This window comes from Miniopterus natalensis, chromosome 3 (assembly GCF_054644295.1).
Source record: "Miniopterus natalensis isolate mMinNat1 chromosome 3, mMinNat1.hap1, whole genome shotgun sequence".
Classification (NCBI taxonomy): domain Eukaryota; kingdom Metazoa; phylum Chordata; class Mammalia; order Chiroptera; family Miniopteridae; genus Miniopterus; species Miniopterus natalensis.
In genome coordinates this window covers 95,873,605-95,895,060 of record NC_142083.1, presented here as the reverse complement: position 1 = coordinate 95,895,060, position 21,456 = coordinate 95,873,605, and the positions used below count along the sequence as shown (strand labels likewise).

Below are 21,456 nucleotides of genomic sequence, written 5' to 3'. Positions count from 1 at the left end.
GGGTCTGAGGGTGAGAGAGTAAGAAGTGGGAACCTCTCCAGCTACCGAGGGGTCACAGGGCAAAGAGCAGAGCGGGGACTGGGCGTGGTGGCGAGGAGGGACTCAGGGATGCAGCTGACACTGTGGAAACACGGTTTGAGCTGCTGGACTAACCCCACCCGGTCCCATCTGTGGCATTTACTACGAGACTCTGTCACTTTTCTTCTCTTTGTTGTGTGAGTTTGCCGTAAGCTTCCTGTCTCCTATACCATAGAGACTCGATCAATCCAGGCAGTTTCCAATGTGACTAAAGTCTCACCACACTTAGGATCTTCACAGCTAAGAAAGCCACTTCCATGGAGTAGGAACAAAGCTTCGACTTTTCTAGCTCTTTCTAGATGGCAAACTTTTAACCTTGAATGAGGCATGGAGCCCTTCACTCTCCTAAGCCTTTCCTGCCCAGCCTCACCATGGGCCCTGGGCTGTGGATTATTTACCCACTTCAACAGCCACACATTCCCAGGACAAGAGAGATTAAGATGCTTGTCTAAGGTCTCACACCCCTTAAACGGTGATGCCAGACTCAAAGCCAAAACTTGTGGGGGTGGTGCAGAGCCCTTTCTGCTGCCGTGAGTCCTACATGTGGCTTTGGGAGGCTTCATGTTAAGTCCTCACTGGCCACCAACCAAATATGAAGGGCTTGGATACAGGGAGGGGTGAGAAGGCTGTGCCGGGACACTCATCTAGTGACACGAAAGAACGGAGAGTCGCCCATTACCCCACCGCCCTGAGGCCCTTCCTTCCAGAGCATGCTCGGCTCCGTCCACACTCCCGGCCGATTCTGTGCACAGTCGCTGCAGTCACGTTGGACTAGATGAAGATTAATGTCACCTCTAGCAGTTACCTTGTAGCCTTAACATTTTCTATCTGCGTAAGCTCCATAATGATGATTTCCATCCTTTTATACTACTGCATTATGCTCATATATCACACTTTACTGATTACCTCCATTATTAAGAGACATTTATGTTATTTCTGGGTTTTTTCCTCATTTTTCTCTACTTCCAATAGTTCGGCAGCAGACACCTTTGTGCCTACAGCTTTTTATTTCTGCTGAGTGATTTCCTCAGGGAAGGAAGGGGGGTTACTGGGCTGGAAGACAGGAGCATTTCTGAGGCTCTTCCTAAGTCCAGCCTTCCTGCTTTCCAACAGCGTCCCGCTGTTCATGTTGCTGCCAGCGGGGCAGGACCGCCAGCTTCCTGTAACCTTGCCAGCACCAGAGGTCACCATCAAAATCATTTATTAACTCAGATGTCCGATGGGACACGCAGGCTGCTCTACTTTGCATTTCCTGATTGCCAGTGATGTTGGACATTTTCCTTTGGGCCCACGTGCTATTTATATTTCCTCCTGTGTGGACAGGCTGAGGCTCCTTGCTCCACCATGCATCTGTCTGTGTGCTGGGGAGGAGGGGGCATGGAGACGCGGGAGGAGATGCTGAGTTTACCCCGACAGAGCAATCCCACTGAACAGAGTGAGTACACCAAGGGCCCTGCCCACCTCAGCTTTCAGGAGACACTGAAGGCGTTTGGAAATCCCCATGGGCCTAGGTTCTCACCTCTGGGTCCAGCACTTGCTCCTTGGTTGGTGAAGCCACCCGGCTCACATGGGCAGAGTCACTTTCGATGGCCTGGAGGACTTTCAGGAGCTTCTGCTGTTGCCTGAAATGTGATTTGTTTTAGCAAACAGGTGGTAACACATAATACACCCAGAGAACAGTCCCACCTAAGGCACCACACTTCTGTCCTGCCTCAGAGACGGAACAATGTGAGAAGGTACAGCTAACCCTGGAACAATGCAGGGTCAGGGGCACCGCACCCCGCTCATGCAGTTGAAAATCTGCATATAACTTTTGACTCCCCCCAAACTGAACTACAGTCCCTCAGCATCCGTGTGGGATTGGCTCCAGGATCCTCTGCGGATAGCAAAATCTGTGGGTGCCCAAGTCCCTCATATAAAACGTTGTAGCACAGTGCTACAGCCGGCCCTCCGCAGCCGCGGGCTCTCAGCCCTGGATCAAAAATACTGCTTCTCATCCACAGTTGGCTGAATCCATGAATGCAAAACCCAGGGATGTGGAGGGCCCACTGTGTATTTATTGAAAAAAATCCACGTATTAGGGAACCCGTGCACTTCAAACTCGTGTTGTTCAAGGGTCAACTACACTCACCCCACATACAGCTCAAGGTGCACATGGGATGCTTTCCTCCTTCTATAATGTTAAGTAACTGTAACATTAGTGATGAAATTGGAGCTAAATAAAAAAACCACATGGGCAAGATGGCCCGCTGACTGGTAACCAGTAAGAGTCTACAGCAAGGTCCACAAAGTATAGCCTGGAGCTCAAATGCAGCCTGTGGCCTGGTTTTGGATGGCCTGTAAGCTAAGAGTGATTTTTACGTTTTTAAAAGATGGTGAAAACAAACACTCAGAAAGTGTAAAGCCTAAAGAATTCGCCATCTGGCCCTTTACTGAAAAAGTTTGCCAACTGCTGGCCTAGAGACCACTCTGCACCTCACGTGTCTGAGGCTACGGCATTCCAGACCCAGCAGTGTCGTCTGCAAATGCTCCCCACGTGCGCTGCTTAAGGCTGCGTACCCACCCCCCAGCTGGCACGGGCACGCACACAGCGCACAGTGAGCAGACTCTGCATGGTGGCCGGGCAGTGGCCGGGCAGTGGCAGTGGGCCAGTGTGCGCTTGTGAGCACAGGCTCAACCTGGCGCCGCTCTGAAGATCGATTTTGCCTGAAGACTAGAGGAAAGCCTTCATTTTTAAAATGATACTTGACCGTTCCAGTAACTGATGCCACATGGTAATGGAACAGAACGCTGTTAGAACAAACGTTAATAGAGAAAAGAAGGTTCAAAGGATGCTGCTTTGGACCACCAGCCCCCCAGCCCCACCCCAGGCCATCCAGGAACAATTCACCACCGTCTGCTGTGTGGGGTCTTCTGTGGGGACCTTTGAGGTGTGTTACACAGGTTGCACTGAACCGAACAAGCAGAGAGACACTTGCCTCAGAGATACCAAGTCAATTTTGCATTTTAGCGCTGGTGGGGGTTAGAGAGGATACAGTCTAAAGGAGCAGTTTTAAATGGTCTGGAGTAAGTAGGAAAAGCAAAGAAAAACCTCAGGTCCTCATGGCTGCACTGCTATGGGTTTCTTGTTTTTGTGTTGAAGTCACCACCAAGTACCTGCTCCCCAAAAGGCCAATTCGGTCAATGGCTTCGCTGACGGCTCTGGCTCCCCCTGCTGCCCTGGGTGGCTCCTGCGTGCTGGTCACCACGGTGATGGGTAGCCTCTGAGGATGGAAAAGCTTATTAAACAGATGTCCAGGGTGGCCCTCCTGGCCCAAGACACAGCAGAGCCATGGTCAAAGGGACATACTTTGCAGGCCACCAGTCCCATTGCAGGAAGCAGGGGACAGGAATGAGAGTGACAGTGTCTGCCTGGGGCTGATGAGATCTAGAATCCCTCACAAGAGCTTTGCAAAGTCAGGGATGTCAGTTTCTTATGATCAGGGAGGGCCTAGGAAACAATTTGCTTCAATGAGCTATTGAAAAATTTCTCTCCTGTGTGCTCTCACTCTCACTCTCAGGCCCGTGCCTTTCCCCCTCTTCTTCCCTCAAGGTGCATACCTTTGAGAGCACGCTCTCTCTCTCTCTCCCACTGCCTAAGCTTGAAGGGCCCTTGAAAATAAAAAATAAAAAAAGTAGGTCCTGGTTGGGTAGCTCAGTTGGTTACAGCGTTGTCCCCATACACCAAGGTTGCTGGTTTGATCCCCATCAGGGCACATACAAGAATCAACCAATGAATGCATAAATAAGGGGAACGACAAACCGATGCTTCTCTCTCTCTCTCTCAAATCAATAAATTAAAAATAAAATAATTTTCATCAACGCCTTTCCCCATCTCAACTCAACCCCTGTTCTATCTGCTACAAAGTAATGGAGTCCATGGACAATTCCAGTATCATCATTAGGCCCTTTCTCCCTTTCCCCTCTTTTTCATATATCACCTCAACTGGAAATGTGCTCTGCGCTCTGTCTGCAAGTGATTTTAGTCATTGGAAACCCTGTGGGTCAGGGGTCAGGTCACCCAGAAATCCTGAACGACAGGGTGGGCAGTGTTGCAGACCCATTAAAATGTCAGCCAGGGACAGTTTAAAACGACCAGGAAATAACAGAACAAGTAAGAGGGACACAGAGAGAAAGCCGCTGCAGCACTCTCGGCACTGCCCTGCCCACCGTCCTATCCCACCGGGTGCGCTCTCCTCTCCCACCCCCTCTTCCTGCCCCACGATCCAGGCTTCCTCCTGCTCCCGGGTCCAGCCATCTCATTCTCACTCCAAAGCGTTTCCCGTTCCTTCTACTTGAAATGCTGTTTCCTGTTGCCGGCTGGCTCCTTCTTAATAGACAGGGATCAGCTCAAGCGGGACATCCTCCAAGGGGCCTACTTGGGCCACCCTGCCATAGGTAGCCACCATCCCAGACCCAGTCAGCTTTTATCGTCATCTCTCTCTGAAGTCCCGTTTATTTACGGCTTTGTTTGCCTGTTGTCTGCAAGCTTCACAAGGCCAGGGGCTAATCTGATCTGTATTCTGAGCACACAGCACAGGCTGGTGCACAACCTAACCAAGACATTCCTGGGCATCTTATTAATTCCCATCTGTATTTGCAGAGATAGGCCTAATTGGCCTGGGTAGATATAGCTATAATTTATAATTTATAATTTATTTACTTAGAACACTAAGATCCGTTTTGGTGTTGTCTTGTCAGGAAATAGAAATGTAACAAGAAACTGGAGTCAGCAGGCCTGGCTGAGTTCTGGCTTCCACTTGTAGCCTTGGGCAAGCCACTGCAGCCAGGTCTTCCCACCTGTGAAATGGGCAGAACAACCTGTGCTCGGGAGCACAGTGAGGATCTGCTGGGGTTATGTGAGGAAGGCTCTGGAGAGCGTCAGGTGCTGTGGGCACGGGCTTTGCTGTTCCTCCTGGACCTTCACTGACCTCAGTGCTCTCCTCCTGCTCCAGTAGACTGGTCCACAATTTTTCTGGGGGTCCCTCCATGTCCTGGAATGATGTAATCACATGTCATGAACAAAGCCATCCACTGTGTGTGCTTCACTGACAGACAAGGGCAAAAAGGCACAGGGACTGTCTTGAGGTCTCATAGACACAGACAGAGACAAAGGACTGAGCTCCAGGAAAACAGACAACAGGTGCTGCTCAATGAACGTCCCAAAGAACAGGCTGTAGTGGAAACTGGTAAGCAACTGGTGGTGTGGATGGGGCCCCGGGCTTACAGGCAGGCAGATCTGGGCCACTTCCAGAGACATAGCCTGAGTGAGCCACCCTTCCTCTCTTGGTGCCATCGGGGACCTCTATAGAATGGGCTGATGAGGCCAGCGAGCCCGTTTCAGGGTTACTGTGAGCATCAAGTGGGACAAGCTAAGATCAAAGGTTTCAGCGGCCGAGTCAGAAAACATGCTTCTGAGAAAAGATGTGTACACTGAGGTACGTCCAAGGCCCCTGGCTCCCCAAGGGGCCCTGATCCACCCACCACTCCTCCTGCTTACTGCTCAAAGCCCAAGGCAGTTGGCACAAACTCAAACACCTTCAGGGCCAGGGAGGTTTTCTGAACAGGTGAAGGAGGCCGGGCAGGACTGCAGGAGTGGTGAGGACCCAGAGGCCTGTTAGGCTCACGCTCTGGGGAATGAGATCTTTCCAGAGAAGCCAGAGCTTGTCATTTATTCTTTCTCTTACCTACAGTTTGCAACCCTAGCCTAAGGTATCAGGGTTTGCAGGGAAATCATCAAGGATTGGAGGCATATTAGCATCCAACTTAGACTTTCTGCAGGAAACAGAAAATGAGAAAGAAGGTGGAGGAAACGGAACCTTTGGCAGGTCAGTGAGCAATGAATGTGCAGATTGGCGTGAAGTCACAGATGCCTACATCACTCTCCTCACCAAGTGCTCTGTGCAAACACTGCTCAGACACCACCTGGTCCCCTCCCCCTGCCAGGGAACCAGGGAACCCAGGGCACCTGCAGTGGGCTGGTGGGGGCCTCAGCCTTCCTGCTCAGGAGCGCCCTCTGCAGGGCTTCATTCTCCACCTGGATGGCTCTGAGCACAGCTGATGCGTCTTCGGGCGGGTCCTCAGCCTGGAGCACAGGTTTTCGGGTTGCTGATAGGGGTCTCTCTCTTCGGCTTCCAGGTCCTGGGGGCAGAAAATCCGGGTTCTCCCTTTAGATTGCATTCTCAGAGTGCAGTTTAAAAACTATTACACTCAAGTTGAGGAACAATCTATAGAACAATGGGCCTGTACTCTCCCCAAATGTCAAAGTCATGAAAGACAAAGAAAGTCTGGAGAGCTGTTCCAGATTAAAGGAGCCTGGCAGGCATGGCAACTGAATGCAGTGGATCCTGGGACTGGACTGTGGGTGGGAAAACTAGCTGGAAAGAACATTAGTGTAGCAAGGGGAGGAAGCCAAACACAGTCTGTAGCTTAGATAACAGTAGTGTATTAATGCTAAATTAGCCTAAATTTCATAACTTAAGTGTAACATAGAATGACTGTCCTTGTTCTTAGGAGATGCAGTCAGCCCTCCGTGTCTGCGATTCCGCGTCCACAGATTCAAGCATGTCCTACGTAGTCAGGCCTATGGCAGATGCATCTGTGCTGAGCATGCTCAGACGTTTTCTCGTCATTACCCCTAAACAATACAGAATGACAACTGTGTACACAGCATTTGCACTGTCTTAAGGATCCCAAGTAATCTAGAGGTGATTTCCAGGACGCAGGAGGACATGCATAGGCTGCATGCAAACATTACACCATTTTATCTAAGGGACTTGAACATCGGGTTTTGGTGTCCACGGGGGTCCTGAAACCAATCGCCTGCAGATACAGAGGGACAACTATACATACTGCAGTGTTCAGGGGTAAAGGGGAATGATGTATTTTTTAAAATCTCAAATGATTTTTTTTATTTTTTTAAAAATATATATCTTTATTGATTTCAGAGAGAGGAAAGGAGAGGGAGAGAGAGAGATAGAAACATCAATGATGAGAGAGCCATTGATCAAGCCCACAACCCGGGCATGTGCCCTGACTGGAAAATCGAACACTCGATCACCTGGATCCTAGGTCGACGCTCAACCGCTGAGCCACGCCCGGCCGGGTTCAAATGATTTTTAAAAACCCACATAGTCTGGCCGGCGTGGCTCAGCGGTTGAGCATCGGCCTATGATTCAGGAGATCGAGGTTCAGTTCCCGGTCAGGGCACATGGCTGGGTTGCGGCTCAGTCCCCAGTGGGGGGCGTGCAGGAGGCAGCGGATCAATGACTCATCTTTGATCTTTCTATTTCTCTCTCCCTCTCCCTTCTTATCTCTGAAATCAATAAAAATATATTTTAAGGAACCCCACATACACAGCAATTATAAAGCAATTGAGCCAAAATGTTAACAACAGGTGAGCCTGGGAGAAGGGTTATGGGTGTGTCATTTGTACTATCCTTGCAACTTTCCTTTGAGTATGAAATTATATTGAAATAAAGTTATTAAAAATTAACCCTCTAACAAAGTGCCTATAAGGAATAATATGTAATATCATGGAGAGGGATGGATATTGTGAAATATTTTTGCTTTATTTTGTTTTTGCAGGGACAACAAGAATTACAAAGAAATTACTCCTCGATTTAAGAAAAAAAGGTATTGCAAAGGGATGGTTGACTCTGGAAGTTCCAATAGTGAAAAACTGGTTTGATAAAGTGTAAAGTGATATGCAAAAAGCAGTCCAATAAGACTGCTGGATAAAATAAATTATGGCATATCTACCTAACAGTGGAGTACTATGTAGTTGTAAAAAGAAAAGCATACTAAAATATCTTCAGTAAAATGATACACTGACTTGAGTTTGCCCCATAATCATCTGGGAAGCAGAGGAAATGAAATTGGCTGGTAATAGACTCATGGGGCTCACTATAACATCCTCTCAATTGTTTATATTAGGATTCTTTCTATATAAAAAAAAAAAAAATTCCACTTAAAAACTGCTCAACATGTTCCTATTAGTATCCTGAAAGAGGCTTTTACCTAGCGAATTTCATCACCTCAGCAAATAATTATTGAGTGCTCTCTGCCAGGCTCTGTTCTTGGCACTGGGGACACAGCGGTGATCAGACAGATCAAGATCCCCCACCCTTGGGGAGAGAGACAATAGCCAGAGAAAGAATAAACAGTATAGGGTGTTAGCAGAAAATGCCATGGAAAAAAGAAAAGCAGAGCAAAGGAGATGGAGGGTGCGGGGTGGCAGGGTGGGCATCATGGAGCACCAGGGAAGCATGGTCCCGGCACCACGGCAAAGCTAGAGGCCCATGGTGTGTCCAAGGACCAGCAAGGCACCTTGGGTTGGAGCAGAGGGAGTAGCAGGTAGGTAGAGAGGCCTGAGAGGGGTGGGAAAGGTTGAGTCACACAGGGCCTCGAAGGACGCTGTAAGGCCATTGCTCTGAGTACAGTGGGAAACCACTGAAGGATTTAGAGCAGGGGACGGCTTGATCTGACTCAGGTGGAGAACAGGCTGAAGGGAGGTGAGGGTCAAATCAGAGACCGGTTAGGGGCTGCCGCAGTGGTGCAGGGGAGGCAGGGGAGAGGGGAGGAGGGGTACAGAGTGCAGTCAGACCCTGCATCCATGCTGAACACAGGGCCAGCAGGAGCTCCTGACGAGTAGATGGGGCTGGGAGAGAGGGGAGCCAAGGACGACTCGGTTTGGGCCTGAGGAAATGGACAATGGGATTGTTTTCAACAGAGCTGGGGAAGGCTGTGCGGGAAGCAGGTTTAGAAGCAAAGAGCAGGGGCTCAGGTTTGGACGGGTTGGTTCTGAGATGTGATGGCATCATAGTGGAGCTGCTGAGCTGGCACACACATATACAGTCTGGAGTTTGGTGGGGAGAGCGCCTGGGCAACTGGATCGCATTACTTAACAGCACTATCGAAGATTGACATTGACGTTTGGACTCTAACAAACTAACTGGAAAGTTACAGGTGTGATCTCTTGGGGTCATATATATATATATATATGGCTGGTTCAAGGCTTGTTGAAAAACAGCATCCTTCCATCCTCGTGGCCTCAGGAAACCATCACTGCAGATTATGAGGTTCCTCTTGGAGCACGTGGCCATCCCGCTATGTCCTGTTAGGACGCTGCGTCTGAATGACAGTTCAAGCAGCAACGACAGGGGTGGCACCGTCCGGGAGGGAAGGAGGCACACAGCCCGGCGCTGGGCGATGGGACGAGGAGTTTTACGGAAAAGCTAAACTGAAATGAGGGGCCACCCATTCCCACCAGGTGCGCAGGAGGGGGGCTGTGAACGCAGCGGCCCAGGGACGAGGGGAGGCAGACGGAGAGGAAGACGGACCGTGCGGCAACGCCTGCCCTGCTGGGCCGGGCTCCTAGCATAGCCGTTTTATTTTTTCAGGAAAAGCTCATCTATGAAGCTTATGTGAAACCCCCGCAGCTTTATTTGTTCATAACATACTCCAGTTTTTAAAAAACATGACCAACAGAGCCCACGGGCTGGCTGATACAGGCCAAGCTGCTTCCCCAGGGGGTCAAGGGCACCCAAAGCAACCCTCATGCGCCTATGGCCGGCCGGCCGGCCTGGACAGTAAACAGCCATGGGTCATTTTCACTTTAATGGACTCTTGTCATTGCCCCGGCGCTGCTCCTGGAGACAGAAAAGTAATGAGCTGCTTGCAAAGTGGCCTGGGGACTCTGCTCGCCCGGTCAGGCTGCGTTAACGTTCCCTGTTTGCCCTTCCTATCAGCTGCTTGGCTGCTCCGCAGCACCAGGGAGAGACGGTAAAGCAAACAGACAGGGAAGGCACAAACTGGAAGGAGCTCGGCTTAACAAGCTATCAGGCGGGATCCTTATTGTGCCAGAAGCACGGTGGGTAAGGGGATGCTGAGGGCTACCTGAGATCAGAGCAGGAAGAGATGAGGTCCCTGGAGGAGCTGGGAGGCCAGGAGAAAGGAGTGAAAGGAAACTAAAGGGCCTGGTCTTGAGCCACATGGGGGCTGCACGGGACTCCTGAATTGCAAACACATGCTCACCCGAGGGGAGCTGCAGCAGAAATGCCTCCCAGCAGGGTGGACATGGGCTCTTGACCCTGACCGTGCTGTGCAATCACACGCTGCTCTGGGCTCAGGGGTTCAGAGGTGGGTACAACAGGCAGACCCCTGTCCTCACACACCTCAGTCACGGGCAGAGACAGACATGGAGCAGGCAGGTGCTCACAGGACATACTGGCAGGTGGTGATGAGTTCTGGGAAGAAAAACAACACAGGGCAAAGGCCAGAGATGCCAGGAGGGGAAGGACACTATTTGAGACACTCAGTCAGGGAAGGTGACATCTGAGCAGAGACCTCAAGGCAGTAAGCCTTGAGAACGCCCATATGGGGAGGCTGTTCCAGGCCAAGGGAACAGCAGGTGCCACAGCCCTGAGGTGGGCAGAGCTTGGCAGAGAGAAGAGTAGCAAGGGGAGCTGGAGCGAGGGACGAGGGGACGTGTGGTGGGCAGTGAAGGTGGAGAGGTCCTGGGCTCAGTTCTCATGAGGCTGTTTAAGCTCTATGAGCCTCATATTCCTTTTCACCCATCTTGCTTATTAGCACCTGGCATTATGGCTTTTGTCAAATGAATGGATGGAAAGTGATTTCAACCCCAAGCGTTGTCAGTCTTGGTATTTGTGCATATCCCTAAAGCATACTGTAACCCCTCAGATCCCACAGAGCAGCAATTTTCAACCAGTGTGTCACGGCACACTGGTGTGTCACAAGATTTCTTAAAACATGCAGCAGCTGACTATCAAGTCAGGGGCACTGACCTCTTTCCCTTAGATTGTCAAATAAAAAATGACAACAGCCAATACAATAGCCATCCACTGTGAATTAATCAAAATTATACCTACTTCTTTGTCAGATGGGCAAAAAATATATTTTTGGTGTGCCACAGAATTTTAGTAATTAGTTTATGTGCATGAGATGAAAAAGACTGAAAATCACTGCTCTAGATGATTCTATAAATAAGGGACTGAGCTCATGAGTACAGCTAAACAAATTCACATCACTCTGCCATTGGTGGGGAGCAGGGGGAGGGCAGACCCCAGCGTTGGTGGACAGCTTGGGCAGTGCCTAAAATTCATGAGTTCCTTCTCCATGTCCCACATGCAGCCCCTATAAAGTCGTTCTAAAAGGCCTGCGTGGTGACCCTGACCTTTTTCCTGCCACCACATGCCTCAGTGGTCTGGGCTGGGGTGGAACACGTGCCTGAGGTAACTACCTGTCCTTGGCCACTGCAGCCCCACGCCCGCCTCTTCCAGGGAAAGGACACCAAGACAGGCATTTTCTCCCAGTCTTGTCTGCACCACGAGTCTTTCATTTGGGAGGGGGAGCTCCTCCGGCAACCTGATCATCGGCTGGCCCTGCCTGTGCCCTTAGAGTCATATTATGCTAAGAAGATGCTTTTCAAAATTAAATCACCTTTCTCCAAGGGAAGGTCAGCTCCGCAGCTGTGCTGCCAGAGCTCTCCCACCAGCGGCTTCCAGAAGCAGCTGCCCACAGCGCTGCGTCCTCCTGAACCACGTTTCTGTTGCCCGGCTGTGCTTACTGTGTGATCCTCACGACCCTCGAGGTGACAACATTTTACCTCTGTTTGAAGCTGTCACTGCTCACTGGGGTGAGCCATTTCGGCACCGCTCTGGACACACACGGGGAGGGGGCACTTACTCTCATCCCTGATCTAGAGAGTGTATTTACTCACACGATAACTTGTGCCCCTAGCAAAAGCCGAACTGCACATTTTAATTTATCCCAGACTGCTCTTTTCTGGTTGAAAACCATTCCTCCTCTATTCACGCCACTTTCCCTTAGCTTCAGGGACTTGGGTTCATCTCTCTCACCGAGAAACAAAGAGCGGATCACTCAGGAGATTTACCATGAATACAACACATGTCACCAAGAAGACAGAGGACGCAGGGTTGTTGTCGGCTCACCAGCCAGGTGGCTGTTCCTGCCGCTGGCTGTGACCTGAAATGCTCAAACTCAGTTTCAGCCAAACCGCCCCTTACCACATGCAAGGGGCCTTTGAGGTCACCTGGGAACCCACTGAGACGGCAAATATGACACCCGAGGACAAGAGTTTAGCATAGAGATCATAGGCCAGCAGCCCACAGGCCAAAACCAGCCTGCAGATGTGTGTTGTGTGCCTTTAACATTTTTTAAAAATTGGAAATAGATGCCAAGCTTTCTTCTAAAAAGAGAAAAACTGGGATTTCTAGCATCTCCTGAAAAATCGTATGATCTGGCAACCTTGACTGGCATTCCCATGTGACAATCATAGGCTGGAGCTGGTAGTGGTGCCCCCTATAGACGGGGCATAGGCCCTCAGTATCCACAGTGCACCCCCAATCCCTGTCGCCACATGCCTGTCAGCCTGGAAATTGTATACGACTTTGTGAGGCAAAAGGTCCAGGGAAACAGCTGACTTAGCCCTGTTTTGTCTTGAGAGCCCACATTCTCTAAAATCCAGCTGGGCGGTGGGAAGGAAGCCACACCCTGGGACAGTGGTCTACCCTGGTCCTGCGTACTGAGTGCTGGGTACTCCACAGCCTCCATGCATTTTGAGATGGCCCAGCCTCATCAGACAATGTGCTCCCCTGGTGTAAGAGACTGACAAATGGCCACACATTCCCCCCCCCCCCTCTGCACTGTGATGGGGCAGAACCTCCCACCAGGAGGTGGAGTCAAGTTCCCTAGCTGGCCTTGGCCTGGTGACGTCCTTTGGCCAACAGGCCACTGGCAAGTATGACCAAGCAGAGTCTTAAAAAAGCACTTACATGCTAGGGCATGTCTTCTCTTGCCTCCCTGAGACAATAAGACTACATGGAGCAGGGACTAGTCCCCAGCTGAGGTCCTGGGGCTGCTGGGCTGCCAGATCTGTGAGGCCACTTGAGACAATCCAGCCCGGCTGCCCACTAGCTCACTTCAGAACCATCCAGCCCACCTGCAGACTCCTGAGCAATAATAACAGGGTTCATGTTTTAAGCCACTACATTTTGGGATAGATTGTTAGGCAGCAATAAATAGCTGATACACACAGCTTGTAAAAGGCCTGTGTTCTTATCTCTAAAGCTCTTTTGGGGCCTCTCCATGAACAGGTACTGTCTGTAACTTTTTTTTAGATCTTCATCCGAGGATATTTTTTCCATTGCTTTTCAGAGAGAGTGGAAGCGGGGGAGAGAGAGAGACACTGATGTGAGAGGGAAACATCAATTGGTTGCCTCCCGCATGTACCCCGACCAGGACGGGGGATCGAGCCTGCAACCGAGGTACATGCCCACAGCCGGAATCAAACCCAGGACCCTTCGGTCCAAGGGCTGGTGCTCTAACCACTGAGCAAACCAGCCAGGGTGTGTCTGTGACTCCTAATACCCTCCTCCTGCTGCTGTCTCTTCTCCAGCCCAGGAACACACATGATTTTCAAGGAAGGAAATCAGGGCTCCCCTGCGACCCCAACTAAATGACTTCTACTCTTTCCTCTTGGATATTCCAGTTTTCTGCTCATACCCTGCCCCTGAAGAATTTGTAGCAAAATGCTGTGCAGTTAATTTTTTTATGAAACAAACAGCAGTTGCTTTTGTTTTTCCAGCAACAGTGACCTTCACAGCATCCAGGTTTTCCTCCGGGTAACCCCCTCTCTTCTCAGTCTCTGTGGTTTGGATAGGTCTGACCCCACTCCTGGCCCAGCCTGGCCAATGAGAGAACTTCCCCTCCCTGACCACGGAGACTGGAGATTGGCTCAGGAGAGAGCTGATTTCTGGTATTAGGAAAAGGAGCAGTCTCTTTCCCCTGGGCTTGCTAAGCCAGTGAAAGGGAGCCCGGAGCCACTGGGGGCCATCTCTAGGCCATGCCTGAGATTAGAGAGGTGGTTCTCAAAGTGTGGTCCCTGAACCAGTAACATTAGTATCACCTGGGAACTTGTTAGGAATTAAAATACTTAGGCTCCACCCTAGATGCACTGAATTAGAAACTGGGGTTGGAGCCCAACAATCTGTGTTTTAATTTGCTTTGCAAAAAAATTCTAAGGCACATTTAAGTTCGAGACCCACTGGCCTAGAGGAAAGTAGAGCTACGTGATAAAGAAATAGCTTCCTGGCGATAATCATCTGAGCACCTGGATCCCACCATGCCTGCAGTGAAATCTATAGTCCCAGACTTTCCAGGTCAGTGAGCAATATGTTTTCCTTTGTTGCTTCAACCAGTTGGGATTTCTGTCATTTGCTATTAATAATGACACTGACAAATATAAGACTTTGGACTTTGGCAGAATGGTCTTTCTGCTGCAGGTTTTCCTGACAGAAGTGCTAACTGCAGGCCTGTCGGGGTCTTCTAATTCACTCACACTGAGGGGTGTAATGTTATTTCTATGGTTGGCAGCTTGTCTTGGAAAAGCGTTTCAGATATATCACTTCTATAGAGCACTCTGACAACTTGGACAGTAAACTTTCTGCATTAAAGACTAATGTACTTTCTCCCTCAAGAAAACAACAGGTCTCTAGATGTTTCTTGGAAGGCTTGTGGGTAAAGACCAGAGTAATACAGCACATGAGGTCTTTTCCTTAGAACCAGGGGCAACTGCAGTGATAGAAAGGAATTCAGCTCTTGTGGAGTTGCATCATATGCACATTTAATTGACCCAACTCAAATTTATGATCTTGGCCAAAGAAAAAGGGGCAAGGAGAGAAATAGCTCTTTTTAAAGAGTGCAGGCAATTGGTAATATTCTGGTAATGGCAGATTAGCTAATCCAGACCAACCCTTCCCTGGAGCACAACTAGAAAATCTGGACGAAATATTGTAAAAATCTGTTTGAAGCATGGAAAGCAAACAGGGCTGTGACAAAGTACAGAGCCAATGGCAGCCTGGAGAAGGAAACCCAGAGAGGTGAACCTAGCACCTGGAAGGTGTTTCCCCTCAAGGTACTGCTGATTCTGAAAAGAGCTGCTGCAAGGCTGGGAAGCTAAGAAGACCTTGGCAACAAACTCAGGGCTACAGTCTGAGAGTCAGGGTGACCTGGAAAGAGCCAGGAGTGAAGGGCACAGAAAGGTTAATAATGTGTGCAAATCCAAAATACTACTGACCGTGTAAAATAATAATGATGATGTGATGATGACATCATCTAGTGAGGTTTACAATCTAGAGAGAATTCAAATGCACAACAATAATAGCATTAAAGTTGAGAGGAGAGTAAATGGAGTTACAGAACTGTAAAGTCCTTCCACTGAATGAGAAGTGGTAAATTTGTTTATTTAAAATAGACTCTAATAGGTCAAGAATGCACACTGCAATCTCTGGTAATGATTAAAAGAATAATAAAAGAATGTGTAACTAACAAGCTAATAGAGAGGAAAAAGGGGAATAATATAAAGTAATCAGTTCAAAAGAGGGCAAGAAATGAAAGAAAAGGGAACATAAAACAGGCAGAACAAATAAAAAGTAAACAATAAGATAGTAGATTTAAACTCAAATATATCAGCAATTACATTAAATGTAAATGGACTAAATGTACCCATTAAAATGCATAGATTGTTAGAGGATGAAAATAAAAAACATTACACACTGCTTACAAGAGAAAGTTTGAAAGTGAAAAAATGAAAGAAGATACACCATGTAAACACTAACCCAAAAGAAGCTGGTAGACTTTCGGGCAAAAAGCATTACTAGAGTGAAAAAGAGACAACACATGGTGATAAAAGGTTGAATTCACCAGGAAGATATAAAAAGGCTGATTTTTGTATGCACCAAAAAGAAAGCCCCAACAAATATCAGGTAAAGCATGTAAGCAGGCCAGACTTTGCCTGGAAGATGGTGAGCTGGTTTGATTTTGCTGTCCTCTCAGGAAGTCTCAGGTTCCTTATGCCTCTGGAGATGTCAACATCCCAGGGCCCTGAGCATAATGCCAGTGTTTACAAACACCCACTTTCCCTGCAACCCAGACCCTAAACAAAGCCATTCCTGCATCACCTGGGGCTTGGCCAGGAAGCTGTGATTGTTTACACCCTGCAAGAGAGATGACTCTTGGGCTTACTCAGAGGTGATGTATCTGTATGGCGTTTTCTATACAGAGCCATATGTGCTGCACTTGATCAGCACTTTGGGGTATTTCCAAGAGTAGCTTTAACCACTTGTACTTTTTGTGACCTTTAGAAATTAATCCTCACTTTACCTGTGATCCCTTTTACAGTGTGAGGGTGGTGACAATGCCGTGGTTTTCAACTTTCCTGTCTTAAAATTTGGCTTCTGTTGGAGCCAAGTATATTTAACAGATAAAGACTGAGCCCCAAACCATTTTAAAAAGAAGACTCCACTTCCTCAAACAGTGTTCTCTTTATGGGAACCGATGGATAAACTGCTCTAAGAACACAGTACCAGGGACAACCGGCAATCTGGTTTTTATGAGATGAAACAAGTGACGTGCATTTTTTATGTAACTGCATGCTTCTTTGCCATGCTGGCCAGGAGGCTCCGAGTCACAACTGGGACCCCCTCAGGCATCTGTCTGCTCATCTTGTTTTCCTTCTCATGTTTTCTCTTCACCCTCATTTCCTCACATACTTGTTAAAGTTTTGCACTACATACCATCTGGAGAAAGGCAGATTATAAATTAGTTAATTAAGCTCTACTTCTCAAAATGCTGTACATGAACATGTGCTAAGGGTTGAATTGTGTCTCCTCCAAAAGATGTTGAAATCCTAACTCCTAGTACTTGTGACCTTATTTAGAGATAAGGTACCTGCAGATGATTGAGTTAAGATGAGATCATTAGGGTGGGTTTTAATCCAATATGACTGGGTGTCCTTATAAAAGGGAGAAACATGGACACAGAGATAGGTGGGCACATAGGACAGTGCCATGTGAAGGTTGAAGCTTTGCTGCCATGGGTCAAGGAGCTACCAGAAACTAGGAGAGAGGCTGTTAACAGCTTCTTCCTGAGTGCCTTCAGAAGGAATACGGCCCTGATGACACCTGGATCTTGGACTTCTAGCCTCCAGAACCGTGACACAATAAAATTCTGTTGTTTAAACCAGTCACACTGCGGTCCTTTGTTACGGTAGCCCTAGGAAACTAAAACAGTGTTCAAAATGATTTTAGTTGGTACAGAGTTTAACTTCAAAAATATTTAGTTATATATTTATATTAATGAGCATTAGAAAAAATATAACAAATGACTCAAGCCTGTGACTTTTAGGCATTATTGCCCAGGACTAGGCTGTGTGGGTAAGTAGTAAACAAATGACATTTCAGTTGGCACAGGAAGGGCCATGCAATAGAGAGGTCAAGGCCAGAGGCTCTGCAGCCAGGTTTCAAACCCTGGCTTCACCATGTACTGGCTATCTCTGTGCCAATGGTGTTGACAATAGCGGTACCTAGCACACAGGTTGTTTGGGTAATTAAATGCAAGGTTGCATTTGCATGCACAGAACCTGGCCTGGGAGCTGGTTCGGTGCTTTGTAAATGCTGGCTCTTCGTTTTATTACTGAGATATGCAAAATCTGGTGGTGGTGGCATGCCATGAAGGAAGGGAGTCCCAGAGAGCCTGCAGGATGGCTGGCCACCACCATGCTGCTCACACTTACTCTGGGTTCCATTTCTTTTTAACAACTCATTTTGGAGGAACTTTCTGAAAAGCCATTTTTGTTTTTCACAGAGTGAACACCCGCAATACAGACTGGCAACTGGAGCACAGGTCAGTGGAGCCAGTCGAGGTGTAGAAGAAACGATGTCACACGGGATTGCCCCCCATACTCTCCACTAGCTGTTGGAGCTCTAAGAGCTGACCCGGGCCTACAGCTTGTCCCAGGGCCCTTCTCCTCTCTCTTCCCAGCTTCCCAGATCTTCATCTGACCAAAACTAACAGATCCCAAACTCACTAGATTTTTCTGACACCTTGCATGTTATATAGACAATGTCTTCACCCCATAGACAATGTCTCCATTACCTATTTACAAACACAGTGGCTCTTTTACCCTATCAGCTACCGTGACCTTGACATGCCCTTGTCAACACATCACTTCAACAGTGATTCTCTTCCCACCTCTACCTTACTCAGGCCCCATCAGGCTTCGATCTAGGCTCTGGCTTTTGTCAAGAAGTCCCCAGGACCCTGGCTCTTCATGGTGGTGCGTGCGAGGCGTGCGAGGACCCTGTCCCACCTGCAGGCCCAGTTTGCCTGCAGTTCCAGCCTCACCCCCAGCAGAGGCAGCACACAGGCTAGCAGCTCAGCCTGCCTGCAGGGGGCTTAGCACTTCACAGCTTGTCCAGACCCAGAGCCCAGCTCCTGTTGCTTGAGTCTCCTTTGCTCCTGGCACAGATTTAGAACCTACCCCAGGCAAGTGATAAGCCAGGGCCCCCATCACTGCCAAGTCTCACTCTCCTGCGCCATCACAGCAGACTCCCCACTGCCCAGGTTCTTGCCCCAGGTTGTGCAGGATAAAATTTCACAACTAATCTTATGCTTACAATGAACTCCTCAGCAAGCCCATTAGTGTCCCGAGTCCAGGCACTGGTGACACTCAGACTGAGCCACCACCCTCCTCTCCATCCTGCAGTGGTCTCTTCCTTGGTCACCCCACTTCCACCCCAGCTCCCAACAGGCCACATTTCATGTGGCAGCCAGAGAGAACTTGTTAAATGTAAACCAGGTCACGTAGCCCTATCTGCAAAGTCACAGCGGTCTGCCTGGCACTGAGTTCTTCTCCTGGTCTTAGTGTATGTTCTGGCTCCTGTCCACCTCTGTGACTTCATCTCAGCCTCCCTATGTTCCAACCTCCAGCCTTCTTTCCGATTCTTGAGCTAACTGAGCAGTTCTTTCCTGCCTCAGGGCCTTTGCACAGGCTTTCCCCTCTGCAAAGGGCTAGTCCTTGAAATCGTTCAGATCTCAGCTCAAGTCTTCCCTTCCTAGAGAGGCCTCCTCTAACCACACTGCCCAGCCACACCCAGTTGCTGTCTTGGTAGTAACTGTCACCACCCCACCTTTGTGTTTGTAACCTATCCCTGACCACTAAAACATAAACACCATGAGAGCAGGGATAATGTGTTGCTCATCCTATCACCAGGGCCTGGACCAGGGCTGGCACATAGTAGGTGTTCAACATCCAGGTTTCTGGTGAGGTCAAAGACGACAATGACCTGTTGCCAATCCCATCCAGGACTGGACTGAGTGAACTGGAGCATGCCCTAACTGGGGGCCCCAGGCCTGGGCCCTGTGGCCCAGCCTCACTCTCTAGCCCTGCCCAGGGCACACCCCCGGACGCTTGCTGCCAGCCCCCGTTTGCTACCTCAACTCCTCAACCCAGGGCTCTGTGTACTGAACTGAAAACCTGCAGCTATAACATTCTGGAGTCACAGTTGAGCTTGCCAGGGCTTATACACCCAGGTGCCTCCAAAGCCACCGGTGGTCAGCCAGCCCCAGGGTGGGCAGCCTGGCAGAGCTGGTCAGAGCACAGGGTTTGAAGCCTGGGTGTGAAACCTGGCTTCACTGTCCTGTCTGTTACTCTAGGCAAGTAACTTTCATGTTCTCAGCCCCGGTTTCCTCATCTGTGAAATGGGAGAACAGGGTAATAGTATCCATGAGGAAGTTTTGAGAGTTTGCTGCCTGTCACCCACTCCCTCTGCCTCTGGTGACAGCACCAGTGTCTCCTTCACAGAACCTCCCCCAACCTAAGCCAGGCAATGAGAAGCAGCTCCGAGGCTCTGCTGACAGTTCTGAGAACAGTACCAGCGGACCCTGACCAAGCACTTGCTCTGAGCCAGGTGCTCCTCTAAGCAGTCTATCTATCCAGCCCTTTAATCCTATAGCAACACTCGAGGAGGGTGCCATCATCCCTGGTGGCAGATGGCAGAATGAGGCCCACAGAGGCTGAGGAGTCCGCCCAAGGTCACAGAGCTGGAGGTAGAAGACAGGATTTGCACCAGCTGGTCAGGCTGCAGAGTGTGCCAGGCCAGTTTTCTGCCAGGGTTGCTGGGCTGGTGGGCTGTAAGGCCAGAGCTGCTGGTGGCCACTGCACCACCCCTGTGAGCCTGTCCAGGCTGAAGGGCATGGAGAAGAATGCAGAGCAGAGGCAGAGAGGCAGATGCTGCCATTTAATCACCCGTGTCTGGCTGCACCTCAGCATCACACCACAGCTGCACCTTTCAGTTACATGGGTTGATGTGGACTCTGCCTTACAGCCACTCTTTTTATCACCTGCCATCTAAAATGACTTGTCTTGTGTTATGCGGTCTCTTCCCCCAGGTGGGTTTGGGGTTGTGATAAGGGTTAATCAGAGAATGCCTGGAGCTGCCCTGTCCCCAGTCTCTCAGCAGACACTCAGAGCCAGAGTGCTGGAGGGTCAGCACCCCCAGGAACAGCCTACAGCCCTCGGGAAGGGAGAGTGTGGAGGAGCCCAGCTCCCTCACCCCTGGGGTGGGGAGCAGTGGCCAATGTCGGAGCTTGTGCTCAGCACTGACCCCAGAACTCCCCAGGCAGGTGGCACTCCACTCGCCCAGTAAACTTGCTTGGTAATGAAGCCAGTTTTGGCTCCTTCCCTTTCCTGTCCCCTACCAAGAACCATTTCCCAAATAAATTACTTGTCCCTATCTCAGAGCCTATTTCCAGGGGAATCCAAACCAAGACAATAGTACACAGCATGGAGCAGATGCTCACCAAGTCAGTGGTAGCTACTGTTATTTCCTCCCTCTTCCGTCTGCCCTGAGCTTCTGGGAAAAGCTCCAAGCCTCAGGCCTCGGGCTCACAGTGCACCGGTCCAGATCTCCAGGCTGGGACTAGGGGGGAGGGGCTGGTTCCCACCACCAGGTCCCTTGGCCTGTCCCGGCAGAAAACAGTCCCTCAAACTCCCCAGTAAACACGGATGAAATGCTGTGGCCACAGAGGTCAGGGCCCCGGGCTCAGCCTGTCTAACAAGGCTGGCTGGGGCTGGATTTTGCCCAGGGCACCCCAGCTGTGTGAATCACCTGCCCTGTGAAATGGGGACAATCACCCACCTACCTCCAAGTCTAGTTATAGGACTGTACTTTACTTATATAATTTACTTACGTAAATTACATAAGTAGGAGCTTACAGCAGTGGCTGGGTCACAGTTAGTGCTCAATCAGTGTGACTTCTCATTTCATTAGAGGAGCAGCAGCCCGACTCTTCACCATAACCTCTTTTGTACCTTAGTACCATTTGCATGTATTATTACCTCCATAAAGTAACCAAACTAACTGAAAAGTAAAAACAAAAATAAATTTTCAATTATAACCACACCTTGATCACCAAACAAGCAAGTAGGTGTGATGGTTGTGGTTCGCTGGGCGGGGC

The 21,456-nt window shown here is 49.4% G+C and overlaps 1 protein-coding gene across 1 annotated transcript in view; it reads right to left on the bottom strand.

The window, feature by feature from the left end:
- KATNIP (katanin interacting protein) overlaps window positions 1-21,456 on the bottom strand; it is a 175,237-nt gene that overhangs the window by 56,865 nt on the left and 96,916 nt on the right. Inside the window, exons 10-13 of the mRNA XM_016216235.2 lie at window positions 6,086-6,258; window positions 5,049-5,111; window positions 3,235-3,341; window positions 1,598-1,700 (exon numbers count right to left, since the gene is read on the bottom strand). Coding sequence (XP_016071721.2) covers window positions 1,598-1,700; window positions 3,235-3,341; window positions 5,049-5,111; window positions 6,086-6,258 — 446 coding nt within the window. The remainder of the gene's footprint in view (window positions 1-1,597; window positions 1,701-3,234; window positions 3,342-5,048; window positions 5,112-6,085; window positions 6,259-21,456) is intronic.